The sequence below is a fragment of the Adiantum capillus-veneris genome, chromosome 7 (genome assembly GCF_014529385.1).
Source record: "Adiantum capillus-veneris isolate H3 chromosome 7, ASM1452938v2, whole genome shotgun sequence".
Lineage (NCBI taxonomy): Eukaryota > Viridiplantae > Streptophyta > Polypodiopsida > Polypodiales > Pteridaceae > Adiantum > Adiantum capillus-veneris.
The window spans coordinates 161,666,563-161,693,818 of NC_140937.1; the positions used below are offsets into that span (position 1 = coordinate 161,666,563).

The 27,256-nt window shown below is 46.3% G+C and overlaps 1 protein-coding gene across 1 annotated transcript in view; it reads left to right on the forward strand.

Annotated features, from left to right (window-relative positions):
* The window catches only part of PUX1 (plant UBX domain-containing protein 1), a 50,124-nt gene that overhangs the window by 7,029 nt on the left and 15,839 nt on the right, over nt 1-27,256 (forward strand). The window contains exons 2-5 of the mRNA XM_086516798.1: nt 10,349-10,460; nt 10,658-10,729; nt 11,208-11,275; nt 11,356-11,485. Coding sequence (XP_086372924.1) covers nt 10,349-10,460; nt 10,658-10,729; nt 11,208-11,275; nt 11,356-11,485 — 382 coding nt within the window. The remainder of the gene's footprint in view (nt 1-10,348; nt 10,461-10,657; nt 10,730-11,207; nt 11,276-11,355; nt 11,486-27,256) is intronic.

Genomic DNA, 27,256 nt, shown 5'->3' on the forward strand with positions numbered 1-27,256 from the left:
TTGGGCCATATTGCACCTTTGGATGCGGTCCCAATGAGGATAGATGGTCAGAAGACCAATGGGAGCCCAACGGAAGTATCTCCTAAAATTTAGGGAACTGCTATTTGGGCCGTGAAATGTGTTCGCATTATTACCTTCGGTATGACCAGGAGAATATTTTATTACTCTGCTGCAAAGTCAACTGATGCACCAGTTGACAGATTTTTAAGCAGGAAGCCCAATGCAGAGAAATTGCATGTATGAGTGCCAAGTGACACTTTTTGGCCAATTTACCAAGTTTGGGAGAACAGAACTCGTAACTGACTCTTTGGAGCAGTTTTGGAGGCTGATAACTTTGATTTTCAGCCATTTCTCTCCATTTTTGAGCTTCCCATGACTTTGCCTAGGTCCAAGGAGCTCATTTTCAGCATTGGACGGCATCAGATGCGTGTTTACAGGGCTGTTTTGCTGCGTTTTCAGCGATACGCAGGTTTTGGCAGCCATGGAAATTCTTCCGCTTTTGCATCTATTTGTTCACAGATGCATTACAAGTTAAGGGCAGAAGAGGGAGCGCTCGATTTATGTTGGGGGGATGCTTCATTGAGAACCTGTCACAGGTTAAGAGCTATGGAGTGCTTTCTTTCCCTCTCATGTACAGTGGGGTGCTAGGAGTGATGCCCTGCACGCTACACACTGCTCTCTCTCTCCCCTACGTGCAATTATGTGATGCCCCACAAGAGGGCTCTTCATTTGACTGATGTACAGTTGTGTGGGTTCATGCTTTTGTGCTGAGGCAAGAGCCTCCTTGAGCAGGAATAGGGGTAGCTAACTGCTACTCGAAAGCAGGCACTGGTGAGGGTCATAACCTCACCGTAGAGGTGCGTATTCAGCGTTGTGTATCGCAGAAAATTGACTGTTTTTTAGCCATATGGACGCCAGAACCATTGGGAATAGTGCCCCACTGGCAGAGGACAATTAGGGGACTGTTTGGGGCGGAAAACAGGGCAAAAACCAGTAAATACAGCGTGCTGAATTTACTTTTTGTGGGCAGGAATCAGAGGGTTTATGCCAGTGGAAGAGAGTTGCAGCAGGGGAATGGGTTTCGCGCAAGTTTTGGAGCTGTTGTGTTGCCGAAATTTGGCAAAAACAAGTAGTATCTAGCTTGATACAGATAAAGGATTCCGAGGACTCTTCTTTGTAATTTACCCTCTTAAAGAATAAAGAAATACCGAAAGGGGCGCCAATTTTGGGGCCTACAGGTTGTCGGCGTCTGCTCGGGGCATTCTAGCTTCCGAGCCGTGTGTGTATTCAAGTGTTAATTCCCGTCGCAGGTTATCTTTGCAAAGTGCTCTGTGTGTGTGTGTCTAAAGTAAAGAATTTCGGGTGAAAGCCAACGCCTATCGCCCGCGCCCCACGGGCCGGTTTCATGGTTCCGTTGCCGGGACATCAATCACTTTTTCCTCAAAGAGTGAGCCTCGGTTGTTTTGGGTGAAGACACAGAGTACAGGAACTTGGAATTACACTATGTCTCACAGGATGAATGACACCAAGGAAGAGCGTTTCTCTTCATAGGACAGAGGACGTTTGCGATCGAGGGGGGTATTTATGTTATGCAATCGAGGACGTTTGCGATTTCAAGAGGGGGGTATGTCACGAGGACATGGCAACTGCTAACCTTAGTTGTTGGTTTGTTTCCAATGATTTTTGTTTAATTTTTGACACCCTCTTCTTGAAGTAGCAAACGGTCGGACATTGTATGGCCAAGGTGAACGGTAGTTTCACCTGCAGATGGGAAGTGGTCGGCACTAGAATTCGTATGGTAAGAGGATGTCTAGGCTCAGAGCAAGATCATATAGGTCCCCCCGTCGCACTTAGCAAGTTGGTGGATACTAGGAAGTGAACTCAATAAAGTCATAAAGTCAAGGTGGGATCACCAACAGAAAGTATCCGACAATTGGGCCACATTGCACTTTTGGATGCGGTCCCAATGAGGATAGATGGTCAGAAGACCAGCGGGAGCCCAACGAAAGCATCTCCTAAAATTTAGGGAACTGCTATTTTGGGCCATAAAATGTGTTTGCGTCATTACCTTCGGTATGACCAGGGGAACATTTAATTACTCTGCTGCAAAGTCAACTGATGCACCAGTTGAGAGATTTTTAAGTAGGAAGCCCAATGCGGAGAAATTGCATGTATGAGTGCCAATTGATACTTTTTGGCTAATTTACCAAGTTTGGGAGAACAGAACTCGTAACTGACTCTATGGAGCAGTTTTGGAGGCTGATAACTCTGATTTTCAGCCATTTCTCTCCATTTTTGAGCTTCCCATGACTTTGCCTAGGTCCAAGGAGCTCATTTTCAGCATTGGAAGGCATCATATGCGTGTTTATAGGGCTGTTTTGCTGCGTTTTCAGTGATACGCAGATTTTGGCAGCCATGGAAATTCTTTCGCTTTTGCATCTATTTGTTCACAGATGCATTACAAGTCAAGGGCAGAAGAGGGGGCGCTCGATTTATGTTCGGGGGATGCTTCATTGAGAACCTGTCATAGGTTAAGAGCTATGGAGTGCTTTCTTTCCCTCTCATGTACAGTCGGGTGCTAGGAGTGATGCCCTGCACGCTACACTGCTCTCTCTCCCCCCTACGTGCAGTTATGTCATGCCCCACAAGAGGGCTCTTCATTTGACTGATCTACAGTTGTGTGGGTTCATGCTTTTGTGCTGAGGCAAGAGCCTCCTTAAGCAGGAACAGGGGTAGCTAACTGCTACTCGAAAGCAGGCATTGTTGAGGGTCATAACCTCACCGTATAGGTGCGTATTCAGCGTTGTGTATGCGCAGAAAATTGACTGTTTTTCAGCCATACGGACGCCAGAACCATTGGGAATAGTGCCCCATTGGCAGAGGACAGTTAGGGGACTGTTTGGGGCTGAAAACAGGGCAAAAACCATTAAATACAGCATGCTGAATTTACTGTTATTGGGCAGGTTTTAGAGGGTTTATGCCAGTGGAAGAGAGTTGCAGCAGGGGAATTGGTTTCGCGCAAGTTTTGCAGCTATTATGCTGCCGAAATTTGGCCAAAACAAGTGGTATCTAGCTTGATACAGATAAAGGATTCCCAGGACTCTTCTTTGTAATTTACTCTCTTAAAGAATAAAGAAATACCGAAAGGGGCGCCAATTTTGGGGCCTACAGGTTGTCCGCGTCTGCTAGGGGCATTCTAGCTTCCGAGCCATGTGTGTATTCAAGTGTTAATTCCCGTCGCAGGTTATCTTTGCAAAGTGCTCTGTGTGTGTGTCTAAAGTAAAGAATTTCGGGTGAAAGCCAACGCCTACCGCCCGCGCCCCACGGGCCGGTTTCATGGTTCCGTTGCCGGGACATCAATCAGTTTTTCCTCAAACAGTGAGCCTCTGTTGTTTTGGGTAAAGACACAGAGTATAGGAACTTCGAATTACAGTATGACTGACAGGATGAATAACACCAAGGAAGAGCATATCTCTTCATAGGACAGAAGGGAAATTCCGCATGTACCTCCTGCTAAAAAGTGGTCAAATTAGGGTTGATTTTCTGCCGCGTTTTTAGGGTTTGCAAGTATGAACCAAGATGAGATAGGGAGAGGTCTCACGGTGGTAGATTGGCCACTAGATCTCCTGCGGGAGTGATGTGGGTCTGCCAGGTGGCACACTGCTCGTCGATTCTCTGAGGTGATTACTTGGATTCTATGACGCATTGGTAAATCCTCCTGAAATTTCAGCTTAGTTGGTCGTGGATGGTACGTCAGCGTTGTGAAATTATGCTCGTTTGCAGAGGCAAGAGCCTCTTGGACAAGTTGCAAGATGCTATGTGGTGAAGTTCAAGAACTATCCACCTATGGATGCAAAGTGGATGGAAGAGCATGAACTGTCAGAGTCACCAAATGTATTGCAGCTTTACCTTGAGGCCTTTGGGTTACAGACTACGTATGCCGCAACCCAATGTCTGCAAAGGAGGGGTAATGATAGAGCTAGCACATCATATGTACATATAAATTCAGTGTGAGAGATGGAAATGACAAAAGTATGAATGTCTCATTAAGTCATTTGTATCTATATGTTACGACCTTTCTTGCGGATACATGCGATGATAAAAGAAAGCTGACAACACAAGATCATCAGTGGCGTGTATTTATGGTATGCAATCAAGGACGTTTGCGATTTCAAGAGGGGGGTATGTCACGAGGACGTGGCAACTGCTAACCTTAGTTGTTGGTTTCTTTTCAATGATTTTTGTTTAATTTTTGAGTCCCTCTTCTTGAAGTAGCAAACGGTCGGACATTGTATGGCCAATGTGAACGGTAGTTTCACCTGCAGATGGGTAGTGGTCGGCACTGGAATTCGTATGGTAAGAGGATGTCTAGGCTCAGAGCAAGATCATATAGGTCCCCTTGTCGCACTTAGCAAGTTGGTGGATACTAGGAAGTGAACTCAATAAAGGCATAAAGTCAAGGTGGGATCAGCAACAACAGAAAGTTTCCGACAGTTGGGCCACCTTGTACTTTTGGATGTGCTCCCAACGAGGATAGATGGTCAAAAGACCAGTGGGAGCCCAACGGAAGCATCTCCTAAAATTTAGGGAACTGCTATTTTGGGCAGTAAAATGTGTTCGCGTCATTACCTTCGGTATGACCAGGAGCCCAACGGAAGCATCTCCTAAAATTTAGGGAACTGCTATTCTTGGTCGTGAAATGTGTTCGCCTCATTATCTTCGGTATGACCCGGGGAACATTTTATTACTCTGCTGCAAAGTCAACTGATGCACCAGTTGAGAGATTTTTAAGCAAGAAGCCCAATGCGGAGAAATTGCATGTATGAGTGCTAAGTGACACTTTTTGGCCAATTTACCAAGTTTGGGAGAACAAAACTCGTAACTGACTCTCTGGAGCAGTTTTGGAGGCTGATAACTCTGATTTTCAGCCATTTCTCTCCATTTTTGAGCTTTCCATGACTTTGCCTAGGTCCAAGGAGCTCATTTTCAGCATTGGAAGGCATCAGACGCGTGTTTACAAGGCTGTTTTGCTGCGTTTTCAGCGATACACAGGTTTTGGCAGCCATGGAAATTCTTTCGCTTTTGCATCTATTTGTTCACGGATGCATTACAAGTTAAGGGCATAAGAGGGGGCGCTTGATTTATGTTGGGGGGATGCTTCATTGAGAACCTGTCACAGGTTAAGAGCTATGGAGTGCTTTCTTTCCCTCTCATGTACAGTGGGGTACTAGAAGTGATGCCGTGCACGCTACACACTGCTCTCTCTCTCCCCTACGTGTAGTTATGTGATGCTCCACATAAGGGCTCTTCATTTGACTGATGTACAATTGTGTGGGTTCATGCTTTTTTGCTGAGGCAAGAGCCTCCTTGAGCAGGAACAGGGGTAGCTAACTGTTACTCCAAAGCAGGCACCAGTGAGGGTCATAACCTCACAGAAAATTGACTGTTTTTCAGCCTTACGTACGCCAGAACCATTGGGAATAGTGCCCCATTGGCAGAGGATAGTTAGGGGACTGTTTGGGGCTGAAAACATGGCAAAAACCAGTAAATACAGCGTGCTGAATTTACCGTTTTTGGGCAGGAATCAGAGGGTTTATGCCAGTGGAAGAGAGTTCCAGCATGGGAATTGGTTTCGTGCAAGTTTTGGAGCTGTTATCTTGCCGAAATTTTTCGAAAACAAGTGGTATCTAGCTTGATACATATAAAGGATTCCCAGGACTCTTCTTTGTAATGTACCCTCTTAAAGAATAAAGAAATACGGAAAGGGGCACCAATTTTGGGGCCTATAGGTTGTCGGCGTATGCTCGGGGCATTCTAGCTTCCGAGCCGTGTGTGTATTCAAGTGTTAATTCCCGTCACAGGTTTACTTTGCAAAGTGCTCTGTGTGTGTGTCTAAAGTAAAGAATTTCGGGTGAAAGCCAACGCCTACCGCCTCCCTACGGGCCGGTTTCAAAGGCACTCACCAGATCTGTCTCCTTCATACACTGCATGTGGGAACTTCCCAGAGACAGATATGCCCGCCTTGCACTCGAGTCCTCTCGACAGTTAGCCATGCAGGGAGATACAACATACTGGTATGGGGAGATGACATTATGGTTTTAGGCGCATGGGTTCAGCATAGACAGATTGCCTCCCTTCCATTACTCACTGGATGCACCCTCTTTGACTCTTACACAATCCGAGATCACCAAGCTTATCCGCCACGACTTGATTCAGCTAGACACCAGGAGGACATGGATACAACCAGCACAGGAGATGGGCACGAAGATGGCTTTCTACAGAGAGCATCTTCTCCAGCTTACGGAGGATGGTTTTGTGACGAGGCCTAGATACATGGACACCCACTTGTCTCATGGGATATGATGTGCTATTGGCTAGATACGGACATCTTCACACCAGCTGCGGATAGAGATTGGGAGATACAACGGAGTACCAGCAGAGGCCAGGACATGCCCCTTGTGTGACATCGAGCCAGAGGCAGAGTTGCACTACACATGCCACTGCCCCGTCTACTACGAGATACGAGGCCACTTCCATTGCTTGTTCAGAGAGGGCTTTGGACCACTCTCCAGAGTCATGCGGTACGAGGATCAGAGATGCCTTGGTTTGTTTTTGCTGGAGCTGTGCAAACACAAAGAGAGAGCCTGATGAGAGGAGAGGCTAGCCAGTCTCAGAGACAGATCATAGACTTCTTTAGAGCTGCCACTGGACACCTGGAGGAGTTACTACCATAGCAGAGCTCGTCGCCTCAAACCAGAGGCACACTGATCGACCGAGCGACTGAGCTGGGGAGATCTAGATGCCCACGACTGCGAGGACTACACAACATCGACGAAGGCTGCATCAAAGGATTCGATCACTTTGGTCCAACATGCACGACGCCCTGTCAGACTACTGACCATGGAGGAGATTGATGAGATCTGCCAGTGACCGATGCTGTATCTCTTGTGATCTAGGTATCCCAGCTAGCTGCTTAGTTCACACCTAGCAATTTAGTTTAGGATTCCATAGTATTTTATTTTGTCATTTTGTCATTTTGTCATCTTGTTACTCTGACTTTGTATCAGATTCACCACATTGTAACTTTCTGGTCTCATAGGTCACTTTGGCCTTTTGAAGACGTTAATATAACATTTCATTTCATTTCATTTCATTTCATCTCTCTCTCTCTCTCTCTCTCTCTCTCTCTCTCTCTCTCTCTCTCTCTCTCTCTCTCTCTCTCTCTCTCTCTCTCTCTCTCTCTCTCTCTCTCTCTCTCGCGCGCGCGCGCCACTTATAATGTTTGCATCATGCATGAGACGGTCGACTCCTCTCTTCTACACACGTACATATAGTTCTTTACAAAGACTCAACAGAAGGCGGATGAGGCCGAGAAATGGATCGAGGTTGCCAAGAAAGGAAAAGGCAAGAAAAAAAAGTCCACACCCACCATTATTAACCTGACACTAGAAGAGGAGCAAAGAAGACGTGTGCGTGCTTTACATGTGAGAATTTGCGGCCTTATAGACAAAGCTAATGTGGATAAAGAGGTAAAAGAATTCATGGCTTTGATGGGGTTTAATGAGACGATGCACACAAAAGCTTGGAGAGTGGGCAATAAAAACAAAAATGGAAGCAATGGGGAAACCTCGAAAGAAAGGGCACTCATGCTTTGTTTTCCCTCCATGAAAGTTAAAAAGGACTTTTGAAGAAGAGACCAACTCTTAAGTAGACGGGCGTCTCTCTCGGGGATGACCTTACCCTCTCTCAGATTGCTCATATGCAGGGGTAATGCCGGAGATTAGAGCGGCAAGGAAAAAGGTAAGATTGCCTTTTACCGAGATGGAAGAGTGGTGATATTGGAGTGATGTTCTACATGACGGTGCGAGACCTATGGGACCACACTCAAAGTTGCTACCTGGAATGGTAATGGATCTATGCGCCTTGATGTGGGTGCTTTTGAGGATAGTTTTATTGGGAGAGCCATCGTCTTTTACTCTGAGACACATCATCCCCCTGGGCAGTCTATGCCTCACATTAGTGGATACAGATGGGAGACAACCTGCAGACAGGAGACACGATCAGAGCACAGAGGGTGGGGCTCAGGGGGAGTACCAGTGTTATTGAGGGAGGAGTTGCAGCCGTTGATACATATAGTCCACAGGGATGAGCAGGCTAGGTACATGGGGGAGCAGAGACAGGAAGGTATCTTTATTACATTGCTATTTGCTACTTTCCCCCGAGTGTGTCAATATATGCACCACCCAGAGGACAATTCCCCTTTTCTATTTTGGATGATGACATATGTGAGCTCTCTAGAGATGGTAACATTATCATCCTAGGGGACTTCAATGGTAGGACTGCACATCACTAGACGGTATTTTATGATACTTCAGAGGAGATGCTGAGAGAGCTGGATGTTACAGAGACGGGACTATCACATGATGTGGAATATATTGAGTATGGACGACACTTTATAGACATGGGGACTGCACATGGATTGGCCATGTTGAATGGCCTACAGAGATTTCTTGCTACGAGAGGTTTTACATGCTTTCCACACAGACATGGAGCCAGCATAGTGGATTATGTCATGGCATAGTGGAGCTTCATCTCTAGTATCCAGGATTTCACATTTGGTTCGAGACCTGTTGGTGTCGAAGTGGATCATGCCCTTGTGTCAATGACCATCTCTTTCGAGTTAGTGTAGCTCACATGCAGCGTGTCGCAGCCCCTACTCGCTACACCTTCACGAGGGAGACGAACTCTGTATACATAGATGGGATCTACAGACGCCTGTGCACCGAGGAACCGGGGTGACCTATGGAGGAGCTTACTACTATACTAACACAAACATTACATGATGCAATGCAATAGCAGAGGCATATCCAAACACACAGCCTGAGCAGAGACGGTGTTCTGGGAGCATGCCCCAGAATAGCTTATATGATGAGGAATGCCGCGAGACAAGAGCGAGACTTCAGAGGGAGGTGCTTTTCGGGGACATTACTCATCGACAGTCACAGATTGACTTCCGATGCCTTGTGCGGCGGAAGAAGAGGGCATTTTTGGCTCCACTAGAGTAGGATCTATACCATCTATTCTTGAGTCGGGACTCACGTGAGGCATGGCGACTCTTTCATGAGCAAACCCCCCCCCCCCCCCCCCCCCCCCCTCCCCCCCTCGTCCCCCCCCAAGCCATTACCTCTACAGAGGCCTTGGGCCAGTACGCATCATCTTTGTACACAGTCCTTGGACACCCGCCCCTTCCCGACCCCCCCGATCCATGCCCACACACGTGCTTTTTTCACCAGTGAGATGGTGAAGAAGGCCATTGACAGGATGAGGATTGGGAGAGCATATGATCATGATGGCTTGGTGGCTGAGCATTTCGTACAGGCCAGAGATCTACTAGCAGAGCTTCTAGCAGTTATGTTCAACCGTGCCATGTGTGAAGGCTTGCCTAATACTTGGAGCTTATCTACCATTGTACCTATCTTCAAGTTAGGAGACCCTATGGAGCCTGGGAATTATCGCACTATCATGATTGGACACACATTGGCACGGACTCATCGACGTCCCAGGAGAGTTGCCAGTGGTTGCGGCAAGGTGGGTCATGGCAGAGATATGGGCAGAGAATGGAGCTGGGGCAACCTTGGAGGATGTGGAGTTGAACGTCTGCGCTACGACAGCTGATCCTCTAGTGCGCACTGGCAAGGACCATCAAGGAATTGTGAAGGCTAAGGTGGAGCAGGAACGTGAAGAGGAGGAATGGCAAAGGTAATGCGAAGAGACTTATTACATACTAAGCCCTTAAAATAATAAAAATACTGTTATCATGACCACTTTCTAATCTCATAAGGGGCCCTTTCCAACTGGAATGGGCTCGCATTGTGTTACTGCTTCGTGCAATGGGAGTTGTAATGGCCCATAATCAGGCTGGTGAGCCGGTTGCTCTGGCCGAGGTGGAATTGTGTTTTGACATTCGTAAGACTCGGAACAGGTGTTCTTTGTTTCGATGGTCAGCTCTGATGTGAGTGTGTGCGTGTGTGTGAGGCTGCTGTTGCAACCATATGTTGCACACATAGGTTACTGAATTGTCAGCGGTGCTCAGACTGCTGCTGTCCAGATCCAGCATGCCATCCTATCAACTCTGTGGTGCTGCCATGGCAGCTCAACAGATAACATTGAGGCTTCTTAAACGATTTAAAGTACTTAACCAGGGCTTTTTTCTACTGTGAAGGATGACAAGGATAAGGGATACAAAACACACATGTTTTTTTCTCTTAATTTTCCTGTCGACAACTATAATGGGTTGTTCAAGGCTAATATTCTTTTCTTTTTCAACCATGAGTGGTTCCTTCTACAGGCTTTGTTAGAAGCAGCAGCCATTCATCTCGGTCGAGAAGTAAATGTGTCTGTTCGCCGAGCAGCCTTAAGGGAAAAGGATGGGGATGCTTCAGCATCTATCCAAAGTCAAGGTATATGGCTGGTGCTCTAGTTTGTGCTTTTTTTTTTTTTTGGTTCTGTACTTGGTGTGTGATGAACCTATGTCATTGTTCCCTCTTCTTTTGAAATCTTCACGTTTCAGCTAGTGGCGTTCAAAATAGATTTTAGACTCGAGAAAAAATAAAGCAGCCTTTCTTTGATGCTGACACGTAGCTTGTTTCTTCTACAGAAGAAGAATCGGATGATTTTTATGAGTTTACAGAAGAGGATTATGCTCGAATGCTGGCCAGTAAAAAACCAGGTTGGCATGGAAGCTACCTAAAGTACTCTTTTTCCTTTCCTTAAAGAGTTCTGCATGACTTTCCTGAAAAGGATCTCCCAAGTTCCAACAAATATGCATGTTTTGCTTAAAACTTTAACAGATAAAGTTTCTCTATATTTTTGGGTATAAATGGACCTGTGTTTTTTTTCCCGCAACATAAGTGCTTTCTTTTTATAGATCAGCTTGTCTTGTTACGTTCAGCGCAGAGACAGTGAATGTATATCTGACATTTGTTTTTTTTTCTATGAGAATCATTTTTCTTTCTTTGAGAGGAATTTTTCCTAGTTGTCTCTTGATTCTTTGAAGTATGGTATTTTGGTTAATTCTATCTTTCAATGAATAAGTTAAAATTTCTTGTAGGTTATGGAGACATATGTTCCTTAATTATTTGAGACTCAGTACAGTTATGGCTTCTACACTGGCATGCATATTAAACTGCTTTGTATTGTTTGTACAGAGACTTTTCTGAAAACCAAAAAGATTAGAGATGCTGAAGAAGCTGCACGGCGCACCCGCCTTACCAAGGTTACTCGCTGCTCCACTCTTCTATTTTGATTGTTCAGGCTACACCTTGATCTTTAGTTGGTGTTTTCTTTCATATGCAGTCCATCATACGGGTGCAATTCCCAGACAATTACATTGTGGAAGCAAAGTTTCAACCTTCTGATTCACTTTTGACATTGATAGACTTGCTGAAGAAAGTTATCTCAAGAGTGGACGTACCCTTTGACCTGTGTAAGCTTGTAATGCATTTTGTCTTCAATATGTATTGAACGCAGTTGAATAACAGGTTGTCAAATACGTCAAAAAAGTACGAGTGAGGTGATAGGTTATGCTTGAATTTGTCTTGCAGATTAAATGCATTGAGCAGTCCATTTGAATACTTTTGAGTGAATGGTTTTTGGTGGATTATGAAAACTAAAGGCTGTTACAAGATGATGCTCTTGGTTCTTTCTGTGGAAAAAGTTGCTGGCTAGTTTTTCATCTGAAAACCAACCAAAGACAATTTTGTTTGCTAAAAGCACTGGCCCATAAAAAAGGAAGTCAATATGATTGTGATAATTGAGATGTCAATAGCTTATAGGTTATTCCAACATTACTTGCTCATGCCTGTACGTCTTTGAGACCTTTACGTGTCAATTCATCTTCAACAGAGAGTCAGAAGTCCCCATGTCCTACAGACGGCAGTGGCTCCAACGATCCTCATAATCAAGCACTCAGAGGGCACTGAAGATTCTGTGAACGAAGACACCCCGCAGAGATATCCCCATGCCAGACATAGTACATGTGTACCGACAGAATTTTGTTATGGTTGATGACAAGACTACTAAATGGGTGCCGATAGTTTTCCATGGATGGAGTGGTGCACTAATGTCAATGCAGTCACACCCACAGAGGTTCTTAAAGGGAAGACCTCTGAACAACATCAGGACTAGCCCTGAATTGGTTGTGCATGAATTGCTTCCTTCCCTTATACCGCCATAGAACTTGAAGCTGTTGGGAATGCATAAACTTTTGCTTCTCTGTTTTTTCCTTGAATGGGGACTTCTTGTCCTTGGTTGTTGATGAAGGAAACGTTTCCTTGAGCTCAATGAATATGAGCATGGCAATTGATGAGCTAATCCATCCTCAAAATTCTATCATAGATCCCTATAGAAAGAGTTCGAGATATGATACAGGAGTTTGGTCAGCTTACATCATATAGGACCTATTATCAGTTGAGGAGCGTAGCTCTAAATAAAAGAAGCTAGTTCCGATGGTATATCGAGTGTGTGTGTTTGGGGATCAAATCCGATTGTATGTCCAAGGAAGCATAGACCATCATGTGCTACTAAGAAAGGTATCCGTGCTGGCTGGGCCAATGCATTGTACAATACAATCTGGGCAAATATTGATGTTAAAGGTAAGCAGAAATCCTTGGGTAGAAGTCGCTTGGTTCAGTATCTGCGAGGGTTGTTTTTGCAGGTGTGAGTCTTTTCGGGAGGAGGTTTTTCCGAACATTCTAAAGTAGGAAGAGCGTCATCTTATATCAAAGGGAATGCCCGGACATGGTGGTCGACCTTGCTGTTGCGCAAGGAAGCGCCTACAAAGTGGTTAAAATTCTAACGTGTCTTCACTTCTGCCTGGCTCATAGAAGAATATGAAGAAGATGTCATCACAGCCTGGAATCATCTGAGGATGACCAACGAAAACACCTTGGACGACTATTGTTATTACCTTCAAGCAATAAGTTGAGCGGTTTTGCTCAGTTTATCCAGGAGATCACTGTGATATTGTCTGCTAAAGAAAGTCTGACTCCATTCAGAGACTTACGGGCCTTGCCAAGCTGGGGTTTGGTGTGCATGTTGGCATACTAACGTATCTCAAAGACAGGCCAATGTCCACTCAAAAGGGGCAAACTTCGTTGAGCGGTAACAAAAAGAAGGGTAAATAGTAGAAGAAGAAATCAACCGGCCCAAAATTGTTAGTCGAGCAACATGCTGAGTACTACAAAGAGGGCAAGTGTTACAGTTGTGGAGAGTAGGGGCACATTCTTGCGGAGTGTCCTTATCTTCTTCAATGGAGGAGCCTAGGCCAACTTCTGACTTGGCGGCTTGACTTGGAATCACGCCACAAAAAATGGGACCAGTGATGAAGGCTGTTCTAGCGGCACCAGGGCGAGATGAGGCCATTACACTTGTCATAGGCAAACTTCGGTTGCATTGCTAGGGGTATTTAGCACACGAGGACTTTTTCATCATTCCTTTGGAGGGGCGTGATGTCCTTTTGGGGGTCCCTTGGTACTACAAGAACGGCATCGTGGTCGATTATTCGGCAAGAAAGGCCACATTGAAGAATGAGAAGAGCAAGGAAATTATTCTTGATGTAAAATTGAAGGGCGATTCTATCCCACTTGTATCGGCTTCGATTGGTTCAAAATTAATGAAATCCAGTCTCTTTGTTTACTCGATCTATTTAAATGAGCTCAATGAAAATAAGAAATCAAACATGTTACACTTAGAGAAAGAATGACAAGAATTTTTGCAAGCTCAAGGCAACTGTTCCTTTGAGTATTTGCCTCGAGAGCTACCTCCTGAGCGACCTAAAGATCATACGATTGATTTGATTCTCGATAGCACGCCACCGAACCGGCCACCTTATAGAGTAAGTTGAGCTTAGAATGAGGAAATTATGAACCAAGCGAAATAATTTCTTGAAGAGGGTCTAATCCAGCCCAATACATCACCTTATTGTTCACCAGTGCTTCTAGTATCAATGAAAATAAATCTTGGAGAACATGCATTGACTACAAAGCTCTCAACAAAATCACCATCAAGGACAGTTTCCAATACCGAGGATTGATGATATACTAGACAAGCTATAGGGTTCTACGGGTTTTAGTAGTATCGACCTAAAAAGTGGCTATCATTAGATGAGGATTACTTCTGTTGATGTATACAAGAGCGCGCTCAAGATGTCCTTTGGATTATATGAGTATTTGGTGATGCCTTTTGGTCTCATAGATGCTACCGCAATGTTCACCAGGTTGTTTGTCCCTCTGAAACCGGCCCGTGGGGCGGTATACCGACTTTGTCTTTCACGCGAAATTCTTTACTTTAGACACACACAGAGAGAATGTGCAAAGGAAACATGCGACGGGAATTAATACTTAAGCACACACACGGCTCGGAAGCTAGAATGCTCCGAGTAGACGTCGACAACCTGTAGGCCCCAAAATTGGCGCCCCTTTCGGTATTTCTTTATACTTTGAGAGGGTAAATTTACAAAGTAGAGTCCTGGGAATTCTTTACCTGTATCTAGCTAGATACCACCTGATTTGGCCAAATTTCGGCAGCATAACAGCCCCAAAACTTGCGCAAAATCAATTCCCTTGCTGGAACTCTCTTCCACTGGCATAAACCCTCTGATTCCTGCCCAAAAACAGTAAATTCAGCTCGCTGTTTTTACTGGTTTTTGTTGTGTTTTCAGTCCCAAATAGCGTAACCGCGAAACGTTTCAAGGCCGAAACGTTTCACCCTGAAACACGGCGTTTCACCAAGAAACGTTTTAGTCCAAAATGAGAGCACAGTGAAACGTGAGACCGAAACGTGCGTTTAGTGACTTTGAAACTAAAATTACGGTAACTTATTGTTAGTGAAACGGCTTGTGTTTCACTTAGTGAGCAAAACGTTTCAAGGCCCGAAACGTTTCACCTGTCCTGACCTGTTGAAACGTGTTTCATGGTGACGCTGGTCCCAAACAGTCCCCTAACTGTCCTCTGCCAGTGGGGCACTATTCCCAATGGTTCTGGCGTCCGTATGGCTGAAAAACAGTCAATTTACAGCGCATACACAGCGCTGAAAACGCACTTGTACGGTGAGGTTATCACCCTCACCGTTGCCTGCTTTGGAGTAGCAATTAGCTACCCTTGTTCCTGCTCAAGGAGGCTCTTGCCTCAGCACAAAAGCATGAAACCACACAGCTCTACATCAGTCAAATGAAGAGCCCTCTTGTGGGGCATCACATAACTGCACGTAGGGGAGAGAGAGCAATGTGTAGTGTGCAGGGCATCACTCCTAGCATCACGTTGTACATGAGAGGGAAAAAAAGCACTCCATAGCTCTTAACCTGTGTGACAGGTTCTCAATGAAGCATCCCCCCAGCATAAATCGAGCGCCCCCTCTTTTGTGCTTGACCTGTAATGCATCTGTGAACAAATAGATGTAAAAAGGGGAAGATTTCCATGGCTGCCAAAACCTCGTATTATTGAAAACGCAGCAAAACAGCCCTGTAAACACGCATTTGATGCCTTTCAATGCTGAAAATGAGCTCTTTGGTCCTAGGTAAAGTCATGGGAAGCTCAAAAATGGAGAGAAATGGCTGAAAATCAAAGTTAACAGCCTCCAAAACTGCTCCAAAAAGTCAGTTACGAGTTCTGTTCTCCCAAACTTTGGTAAATTGGCCAAAAAGTGCCACTTGGCACTCACTCATACATGCATGCAATTTCCCCGCATTGGGCTTCCCGCTTAAAAATCTCTTAACTGGTGCATCAGTTGACTTTGCAGCAGAGTAATAAAATGTTCCCCTTGTCATTCTGAAGCTAATTACGCGAACAGATTTCATGGCCCAAAATAGAAGTTCCCTAAATTTTAGGAGATGCTTCCATTGGGCTCCCACTAGTCATTTGTCCATCAATCCTCATTGGGACCGCATCCAAAAGTGCAATGTGGCCCAATTGTCGGATACTTTTTGTTGGTGATCTCACCTTGACTTTATGCCTTTATTGAGTTCACTTCCTAGTATCCACCAACTTGCTAAGTGCAACGGGGGGACCTACATGACCTTGCACTGAGCCTAGACATCCTCTTACTATACGAATTCCAGTGTCGACCAACTTCCCGTCTGCGGGTGAAACTACCGTTCACATTGGCCATACAATGTCCGACCATTGCAACTTAAAAAAAAAATTAAACAAAAATCATTGGAAAGAAACCAACAACTAAGGTTAGCAGTTGCCACGTCCTCGTGACACCCTCCCATTGCAGAACATATGTACTTGTGATCATAATGAAGTTAGCTTCGAGGAGAGATAATGATCAAGAATTTTAACCTTGGTTAGTCATCTCAATTGTATGATTTGATTGATGATTTGTTAAGGGAGAAAGGAGTTGATTTGATTAAGTTTGCAGATCAATTAGAAGATTTGAAATTAGGAATTGGAGAATTAGATAATCAAATTTTGAAGGAGAATTGAGGTGTTGACACCAATTGAAATACAAGTGCTCAGGAGTAGAAGGTGATGTGCTAGGTGTCCCGATGTTAGAGATGCTCTTTGCTGATCCGAATGTTATGAGATAGGAGATGACAAGCAAGGTAAAGATGTTTTGGAAGATTGTTAGGGGTCAAATTGAGCAGGTGGCTGCGAAACCTTACAACTGCTTTAAGGAGGTGCTCCTTCCAAGAGAGCGGTATGGAATCTAGAAGAAACTGTGTCAAAGTTTTGATGCTGGCTTGAATCCTATGTGACAAGCAAGGCATAAGACCAGATTGAGCAGGTGATTGGGAGGTGTTCCTTCTAGGAGATCATTTTGGATTGGAAGAGTAGTTCGTGCGTTCGGAAGAAATTGTGTCAAAGTTGCAGCAGTTCCCCCCCCCCCCCGAAAAAGATCCTTCCATTAGTTAATAAAACTGCCCATAGGGCTACAAACCACCTCTACTGGAGAGGGTGACATCAAAATCATGGGGAGACTCTCCCAGTGAGTAAAGAAAATATGTACAATGGGACTAAATCACAAAATGGGAGGAGGAAAGAGCAACACTTGTGGCAGGTAGTGCCATCTGGGCGCACCTTGGACCATGGTGAAGAAAGGCCCTAGGCGCTAGAGTTGCAGGAAAGCCTCTTTGCGCTCCCGCATGTGGTCCAAGCTGCCCTGAAGTCTCTCAAATTGACCCGTGAGAATATGAATTAGCTCCAACCAAAAGTCACGAACAATCTCCGCCGGTGGGATAGGACGAGCCTCGAAGATGCAGAAGCAACGGGCCCGCCAAATGAACCAGAGTGTTAGGCCACAGACGAGCTCCCAACACCCCTCTCTGTCACTGCACCACTCTTGGGGGTAACCTATGTGGCAAGTTGAAGTGTAGGTCGACCCTTTGATCACTATCATCATGTTGGTGGAGGCTAGCTCAAAATGGAGCGTAGGGCCCGTGAGGGTGGATCAGGCTACAACACCCCAAGTGTACTGTCGTGCTATGGAAAGAGTTGGTGTCACAACACGGACACCACCTGCCAATAGAAAAGAACAGACTAAACAGGCTTTTAGCACTTCAATAACAACTGAAATTGAAAGAGAGAGAGAGCACATGCGACACGGAGTGCCCGAATTTCACCCCAGAGAGTATTGGCCCCAAACCTTGACACCCCTTTCGGTATTTCTTTATATTACTCGCGCTCTGCACCTTCTCACTAAAGCGTGCCAGATACTGAGCCCTCTTCACTTATTTAAAGGCCCTTGGCCTTGAAAAGCAGTTTACATGAAAAGTTTGAAACTCAAAAGCAACTGGCTCAAAAGCAGATGCCCAAAAGCTGCCGGCGCAAAAGCTGAAATCCGTACAGCTTTGCCCACGTCAGCAGTCAGCGTAGAACGCGGAAATCTATACAGCTTTGCCACATCAACAGGCCATCGCAAAATCTTCAAATCCGTACTTCTATGACATAGGCTTTCACCTGAAACTTTACCCTAAGCTTTAACACATAGAGAAACCTTGCAGAAGGAACCTGTAACGGGAATTAACACTTCAACATGTAGGCCCCAAAAACTAGCGCCCCTTTCGGTATTTCTTTATTCCTTTAGAGGGTAAAGTTTCAAAACTAGAGTCCTGGGGATCTTCACCTGTATCCAACTAGATTACACTTGTTCTGGCAAAATTTCGGCATCATAACGGCCCCAAAACTTGCCCTAAACAAATCCCCCTGTTGAAACTCACTCCAAGAACTTAAACCCTCTGTTTTTAGCCCAAAAACAGCAATTACAGCTCGCTGTAGTTACTGGTTTTTACCTTGTTTTCAGCCCTAAAAAGTCCCGAAACTGTCCTCTAACAGTGGGGCACTATTCCCAATGCTTCTGGCATCCATACGGCTGCAAAAGAGTCCATAAACAGCGCATAACCAACACTGAAAATGCACTTGTAAGGTGAGGTTATCACCCTCACCGGTGCCTGCTTTTGAGTAGCAGTTAGCTACTCCTGTTCCTGCTCAAAGAGGCTCTTGCCTCGGCACAAAAGCATAAGACCACACAACTGTACATAGGTCAAATGAAGAGCCCTCTTGTGGGGCATCACGTTACTGCACGTAGGGGGGAGAGAGAGCAGTGTAGAGTGTGCAAGAAGTGATGTCTTGCACTACACTGTACCTGAGAGGGAAAGCTTGCACACAATATAGCTCTTAACCTGTGACACGTTCTCAATGAAGCATCACTCCAGCATGAATCGAGCGCCTCCTCTTCTGCGCTTGACCTGTAATGCATCTGTGAACAAATAGATGCAAAAGAGGAAGAGTTTCATGGCTGCCAAAACCTGCGTATCGTTGAAAATACAGCAGCCCTGTAAACACGCATCTGATGCCTTCCAATGCTGAAAATGAGCTCCTTTGGTCCTAGGCAAAGTCATGGGAAGCTAAAAAATGCAGAGAAATGGCTGAAAATCAGAGTTATCAACCTCTAAAACTGCTCCAAAAAGTCAGTTACGAGTTATGTTTTCCCAAACTTGGTATATTGGCCAAAAAGTGCCACTTGGTGTCACGAGGACGTGGCAATTGCTAACCTTAGTTGTTGGTTTCTTTCCAATGATTTTTGTTTTATTTTTGAGACCCTCTTTTTGAAGTAGCAAACGGTCGGACATTGTATGGCCAATGTGAACGGTAGTTTCATCCGCAGACGGGAAGTGGTCGGCATTGGAATTCGTATAGTAAGAGGATGTCTAGGCTGAGAGCAAGATCATGTAGGTCTTCTCGTCGCACTTAGCAAGTTGGTGGATACTAGGAAGTGAACTCAATAACGGCATAGAGTCAAGGTGGGACTACCAACAGAAAATATCCGACAGTGGGCCACATTGCACTTTTGGATGCGGTCCCAATGAGGATAGATGGTCAGAAGACTAGTGAGAGTCCAACGGAAGCATCTCCTAAAATTTAGCGAACTGCTATTTTGGGGCCACGAAATCTATTCGCGTCATTAGCTTCAGAATGACAAGGGGAACATTTTATTACTCTGCTGCAAAGTCAACTGATGCACCAGTTGAGAGATTTTTAATCAGGAAGCCCAATGCGGGGAAATTGCATATATGAGTGCCAAGTGGCACTTTTTGGCCAATTTACCAAGTTTGGGAGAACAAAACTCGTAACTGACTTTTTGGAGCAGTTTTAGAGGCTGTTAACTGTGATTTTCAGCCATTTCTCTCCATTTTTGAGCTTCCCATGACTTTACCTAGGACCAAGAAGCTCATTTTCAGCACTGGAAGGCATCAGATGCGTGTTTACATAGTTGTTTTGCTGTGTTTTCAGCGATACGCAGGTTTTGGCAGCCATGGAAATCTTTCCCTTTTTGCATCTATTTGTTTACAGATGCATTACAGGTCAAGGGCAGCAGAGGGGGCGCTCAATTTATGCTGGGGGGATGCTTCATTGAGAACCTGTCTCACAGGTTAAGAGCTATGGAGTGCTTTCTTTCCCTTGGTGCTAGGAGTGATGCCCTGCATGCTACACACTGCTCTCTCTCTCCCCTACGTGGAGTTATGTGATGCCCCACAAGAGGGCTCTTCATTTGATTGATGTACAGCTGTGTGGTTTCATGCTTTTGTGCTGAGGCAAGAGCCTCCTTGAGCAGGAACAGGGGTAGCTAACTTCTACTCCAAAGCAGGCACCGGTGAGGGTCATAACCTCACCGTACAAGTGCGTTTTCAGCGCTGTGTATGCGCTGTAAATTGATTGTTTTTCAGCCATACGGACACCAGAACCATTGGGAATAGTGCCCCACTGGCAGAGGACAGTTAGGGGACTGTTTGGGGCTGAAAACAGGGCAAAAACCAATAAATACAGCGTGCTGAATTTACTGTTTTTGGGCGAGAATCAGAGGGTATATGCCAGTAGAAGTGAGTTCGAGCAGGGGAATTGGTTTCGCGCAAGTTTTGGGGTTGTTATGCTGCCGAAATTTGGCCAAACCATGTAGTATCTAGAGAGGGATACAGGTGAAGGATTCCCAGGACTCTACTTTGTAATTTACCCTCTCAAAGAATAAATAAATACCAAAAGGGGGCCAATTTTGGGACCTACAGGTTGTTGGCGTCTGCTTGGAGCATTCTAGCTTTCGAGTCGTGTGTGTGCATAAGTGTTAATTCCCGTCACAGGTTCCGTTTGTAAAGTGCTCTGTGTGTGTGTGTCTAAAGTAAAGAATTTAAAGCCAATGCCTACCGCCCCACGGGCCGCTTTCACTTGGCACTCATGCATGCGATCTCCCCGCATTGGGCTTCCCGCTTAAAAATCTCTCAACTGATGCATCGGATGACTTTGCAGGAAAGTAATCAAAAGGTTCCCCTAGTCATTCTGAAGCTAATGGCACGAACAGATTTCGTGGCCCAAAATAGTAGTTTTCTAAATTTTTGGAAATGCTTCCATTGGACTCTCACTGGTCATCTGACCATCTTTTACCACTGGGACCACATCCAAAAATGCAATGTAGCCCAATTCTCAGGTGATTTTCTCTGGGTGACCCCACCTTGTCACTGTGCCTCTATGGAGTTAATTTCCTAGTATCCACCAACTTATTAAGAGCGGCGAGGGGACCTAAATGACTCTGAACTGAGCCTAGACACCCTTTTACTACTTGAATTTCAATGCCGACCAACTTCCCATCTACGGGTGAAACTATTGTTTCACATTGAACTCAGTACGCTGAACTTTGTGTTGATGTATGCTCATGTGTGTGTACGTGTGGTGTGTGTTGTGTTAGGGAGCATATGTTAGTGCCTAGTTCTACACCCACTATTGGGCACTGACGACGTTCGTGGGGATGTCGCGGTATTTAGTCAATACTATGCATGATGAAGCTGATGGTTATATTGTCTTGTGGGTGACTATCATGAATCTATACCTTGTACTTTCCTTCAAGGGTGAATCTGGGCTTATCTTGGATTCATCTAGGTATATATATTGTTTCACACTGGCCATACAATGTCCGACCATTTGCAACTTCAAAAAGAGGGTCCCAAAAATTAAACAAAAATCATCGAAAAGAAACCAATAACTCAAGCTAGCAATTGCCAAGTCCTTGTGACAGGGCCTCATTGGACGGGGTCCCAAAAGTTGGTGGAACTTCTTCTTTAAAAATAGGCCACTCGGCCAGACTTCGCAAGTTGATAAAACTACTTTTGCTGTTTTTGTTTGCTCACTTAGGGTTTAGGTGTCTCGTCCGGGATTTGTAAGTCGGCTCCGTTCTTCAATGGCTTGACACGTCAGCAATTTGTGATAGTTGGCATCAGTCGAAGTATCCGAAGCCAAACCTGTTGTTCGATGGGGCAGTCCCACAGACAGTGACGCTGACTCTCCAAAGGATGGTCATAAGCTGCGCAGGCTGCTGACAAGCCACTATGTACTAGCCAACTCCCCATTGCTGTAGCTCTGTGTGCAACTAGCCACTGGAACAGAGTGACTCGCCTTGGTTGTCTGGAGTCCACAACCGCTCCCAAAAACGTGACAAGAACTCAATTGTGAGACCTCCTCCTGTCAATGAAGTGCTGTAGTAGGACGAGCCTCTCTGTGTGTTGCCAGTATGTGTCGCCCCAGTCGAACAATGTACTGAAAGAAAGGGATTCTAGGGTGATCGACTGAAGAGCTTGAAACCACTGTCCAGGATCCCGCTGCACTCGTGCCATAGGGCAGCTCTCCCAAGTCCAAAGCCGCTTGTGGCCTGTCTCAAGATTTGCTGGGTGAGGATCTATAACACAAGTCCTCCCACAAATGCCCACTACACGTATCCTTTGAAAACAACACTCTGCTACTTGTGGAGCCTCTACTGAGACTATGTGTAGGCAACCCTCTCCTTGGATCTCAAAGAACATGGGAGGACCTCCAATCGCGTGAAGGCCCCCATCCATCTGGGAGCTCCTGTCTCTAGAGAGGTGAGCCATTCAGTTGGTGAAGCCTCTGTAATGTCTTGGCACATGCTCTACACCCCTCTCATGCCAATTAGCTGGATGCTTTGTGCCTCCTCAGGCAACTCTGAAAACTAAAGCCAGTCGCCAAGAGTGCCGGCTGGGCCCTTTGCCATGGGACCCCAAGAAACATGAGGCCTACTACCAACCAGGTGGCCTCTCTGAGTGCGAATCATGGGGTTCCAAAGAAGGGGCTGTCTCAAGCGCTCCGATCCTCCAACCTCCTGCTCATACCAACTGTGCGCATCTCTGTGAAGATCCACCCGATGGTAGGGCTCCAAGGGCCTCCTGCATGAGGGATTCGAGCCCGAAGTTGTTGAAGCAACAACTCCTTCCATGGCTTCTTCCATAGAAGCAGTCCTGTGACAAAAAACTTCCCAAGAAGGGCTCTGCTTTGCTGTGCTGGGTCAATGATCCCCAACCCTCCCTAAGAACATGGTAAGGTGATGACCTGCGAAGCTACTTTGGCTCGGGCGATCTGGATGTCGTGCCCTGACCAAAGAAAATTCTTGATCAGCCTCTCCAACTGGCTGATACAGGAACTCAAGAAGATCCAGCAAGACGTGATGACCCGGCGGGTCTTCTCAACTGGCTGACACTGGTGTGCGCATGGTGTGGCCTCTGTCACCCACCTAGGTTCACTAAGATGCCTGCCGATGGATGGCAAACTCATGACATCGCTCCTCAATGCTAGCCAACTCATGTCTAGCCTGCTGCATTTGCTCCTCCAACCAAGGACTGTCTGGATGCTGCTCCTGCATCCTCTGCAAGGAAACAATACCCCGTCAAAGACGCTTCTCCTCCTCCCTGTGGTTGCAGCCAAGCGAGTTGCAGAATTCTGGAGGAAGAAGCAACTAACCTCAGCTAGTCCAGAGGCCACTCTACCAGCAGCTGTGTTTTGCGTGTCCAAGCTCTCTGTCCAAAGTGCCTTCACTCGCTCTCTAAGCTCTGGATCCAACAACATCCGCTTAGGGATGTGTAGCATCACACCCCCTTTTCTCTGTCTGTCTGTCAGAGTGAGAATCACTGGGGCATGGTCGAAAAATGTAGTCCGTGCAAGGATGCAAATAGATCCCTCCATGTCACAAATGTGGTCACGAGCGTAGAAGCGATCTATCCAAGATAGATTCACTCCTCCTACTCTGCGGTCAGAGCGAGAGAGAGTCAAGTTGTCTGGGGGCCTCACAAAGCTCGAGTGCTACCAAACATCAGAAACCTTCAAAGTCATACATAAACGCTCCCAAGCTGCCAACTCAGCCCCGTGCATAGTAGCATGGCCACCTCCAATCCTGTCAGAGGGGTCCTCCAACATGTTGAAGTCCCCCCCAATACACCACTGCTGTGCATGCGGCAAGGATCTACAGTATGAGACCAAAACTCTGCTTGTGCACTTGCCACATTGGGCGTATATATGTTTAGGAAACCCATGCGGCAACCCTAAACTTGCATAGTAATCCATTGAGCCCTGCCTGGCACAATAATACCTCTGTCTACAATGGTCTCCCTGGGTACCTCTAGGTCCAAATGGAGCTGACCAAAATGTCTCATAGCGACCACGCAAAATCTGACCACATCGTCTAATGCGGCTCTCATAGAGATGATGCTCATGTAGCATAAGAATATCAATCTCACCACCCACAAGCATCGTTGAAGCTCCTTACGCAACCGGCCCCTTTGACGTTGAAACTGGGGCCCTGCTAATCCCTACACATTCCATGAGACGATCCTCATGGAGTTAGTGAGAAAAACCAGATGCTGCAGCAGCAGCCCACCTCGCTATCTTTGAGACTCGCTTGGATGGGGAGTAATCGGGATCTGAGCGACCCCTAGACAAACGCATCTAAAGTGACTGTCCCACCTAGGCCCAAGCCGTGCAGTATGTAGGGCTACATCCTTTGTCCAAGAATCCTCATGTACAAATACATAGCAAGGGGAGCTCTGAGTGCTAGTAAACAAGTGCACCACAATGTGCCTGCAACTTGCTGTATCCGGCGGCGTCACACTAATGTTGGTCAAAGGCCGAAGTGTCTGTACCAGATGTGTCACCCCGAGGTTCCCTTTGTGGTGTGAGAACTCAATAGCCTAGACCTGGAGCTAGGCAAGAACTGTGTGCAAGGTCCACTATGTATGATCCTTGCCGCACAGTGGAAAGGAGAAACCTACCGCTGAATTCAGAGCCTCAATGCCTCGAATTGCTAGAAAGAGGACGTAAACTCGAAAGCAAGCTTCTTCCAGGTCAGGAGAAGGGTCACCAAGGAAGCGCGTGAAGCTGTAGTCGAAGGAGTCCCATCGTCTGCGAAGGTCAAAGCTGGTCAAACCCCGAGGGACTTTTGCAAAGGGAGAGGTATGAACTAGAAGAGGCTTCCTCAGATGGGGTTGTCTCTCTTGAGCCATGCGACTCGTAGCGAAAGCACTACCAAGAGATCGTCTCGCTGCGGATCTGTGTCTAGTCTCCTGCGTCTAAGGAGTGTGGGATGGGTCGGGTAATGAGGGTGAGGGCCCCACCGGGGAGAGAGGAGGAGCAGGAGGTGGGGGAGGAGGAGGAGGTGGAACGTTTTGAGATGATCGATCTCTCTAGATAGCTCGAGGAAGAAATCTTTTCTCATGCACAAAATTGTCTTGATGTTAACCTTTTTTTGTTTTGGGCCGCTCTGCGGCATGGTTGATAGGTTGCCCTCGAAGATTGTGCAAATTGAGATTCTATGTAGTCCTTTTAAATACAATTTTGCAACTAGCTTCGATTTTGGAGTTAGTGAGCTCGCGTGCAAGAACAATAAGGTTAGAGTTTTTGAAAGCTCGGTGGGTACTATTGTCTTTACAACTATGACATAATAGTGTGAAACTCTGTATTGGGTGTATGTACATATGGCCTTGGTTGTGATAGATCTGCAAGGTTTGTTTATATTTATGATTTTTTGGAAACATGTCTGACAATGATGGGATCAATGCTATAGGAAGTGATCTGGCACTTTTATGAGTCTGTTCGTAGACCGTGCATGTCCAGACACTTCTGATGCATATCCTCTGGTTGCACACAACATGATCATCAGAACACATTAGGACCATTTTTATAGTGCATAGACCTATTTTCCCTATTTTTGACATTTTTCACTTATTATTTTTAAGTGACTTTTGTTGGGAACAATGTAGGGCAATTTGACTAGCCAAGTACATAAGAAAACCCCAGCGCTAGCAATTTTGGCAGCAAGAACCAAGGTTCAACAGGCACCTTCTCAGCAAGAACCCCCGGCAAGAGACATAGCGTTTTCAGCCAGCAGACCCCAGCAAGGCGTAGCGTTTTTGGATCAAGACCAAGCCCTGGCGTTTTTGTTCAGCAAATCAGCCCGGTGACAACAACACATAGCAGATCAGCCCTAGCGTTAGCAGAGTCCACAGCAGACAGCAGTTCCCCCAGCGTTAGCAGTTTTCCCCCTCAGATAGCAGAATTCAGCCCTAGCGTTTTTGGTTGCAGATCAGCCGTTTTGCAGTTCCGTGGCGACAGATCCAATAAGAAGACCAGCGTTTTCAGTTTTCAGCATAGACACTCCGCAGAACAAGTCCCAAACCTCGTAGATCTCACCTTCCCGCAGCAGATCCTCGCCGCACGTTCAGATCCCGCGTAGTTTGCAGATTCAGCCCGGAAAATGCAGATTCCAGCATCTGCGCGCGTCGTTGTCGCATCGTCGTCCTTGACATCATCACCGACATAGAGTCAGAATTCAACAATTAAAGATTTGCAGAATTCAGCCCTTAGCGTTTTCAGATTTCAACCCGTCTCGTCATTGTCCACATCATCGGCAAGCCAAGCATTGTAGATATTTGTGCAATCTAGACCGCTCTCGCCATAGAGAGTGGGGCCTTGTGAGGAGGGTTTGACAACATCTTGGTGTCGTATTCTTCTCTCTCTATCTCTCAGTCTCAGCACCTTCATTCACAGTGTTCACCACTTTGTTTGTGTCCATTGCACTCTCTCACTAAAGGAACGGAAGGCTCTCCCTTCCGTAAGTAAAAGGAACCTTGAGCACAGTTCGGAGCACTCATCTTGAGCAAAGTTCAACATTCACTTCCGTTGCACCTTACACTAATGCTGCTGAGCTGCAAGAGGTTGGCCAACAAGGGGGGCGGTGTAGCGAGCCCGTCTCTGTCGACGGCGGCCGGGCACCTGCTGTCAACCTTCAGCTGATTGATTGCTAGCCTCTGTCAAGGTACCAACATGTGTGTTGTGGATACCTGTCTGTTAGGCGGCCGAGCACCTGCTGTCAATCGTCTGATTGATTGCTAGCCTTTGTCGAGGTACCAGCTTGTGTGTCGTGGGTACTTGTCTGCTAGGCGTCCTCAACCTTGGTAGGCTGCGCATGCGTTGTGGGTTGAGATGGCCTGCGAGGTTAGGCCTTCGCTAAGTGGCCCATCTGCCTGCAAATGAAGCACTAATTGGGGAGTCCCAAATGCTCCACCCTTTGGCATAACCATTCCCCACTCACCCTAGGTAGGAGGACCACCTTCGGGGGAGAGAGTGTCATGAACCAGAACGCGTACTGAAGGCATACCGGCAACCTTGGCTGGAACTAAAGCTATCGCGCGCGGGGTCTCCAAGACTGTCCCGATCTCGGAATCAATCCTGGAAAGAAGCGGTAGGTATTCCCCGCCTCAGGTTGGGGAAGCAAACCGAAATAGGCAAGTCTGCCTCCTCTACAAGAACATTCGATGTGGGATTGAACCCATGGTGCCATTGTCAGAAGTGAGCTCTGATCGCTCGGATGGCCAATGGGCTCATCGAGATGACCTTGGCTGCCATCTCGGGAGTCTCGAACTCTATCTGGT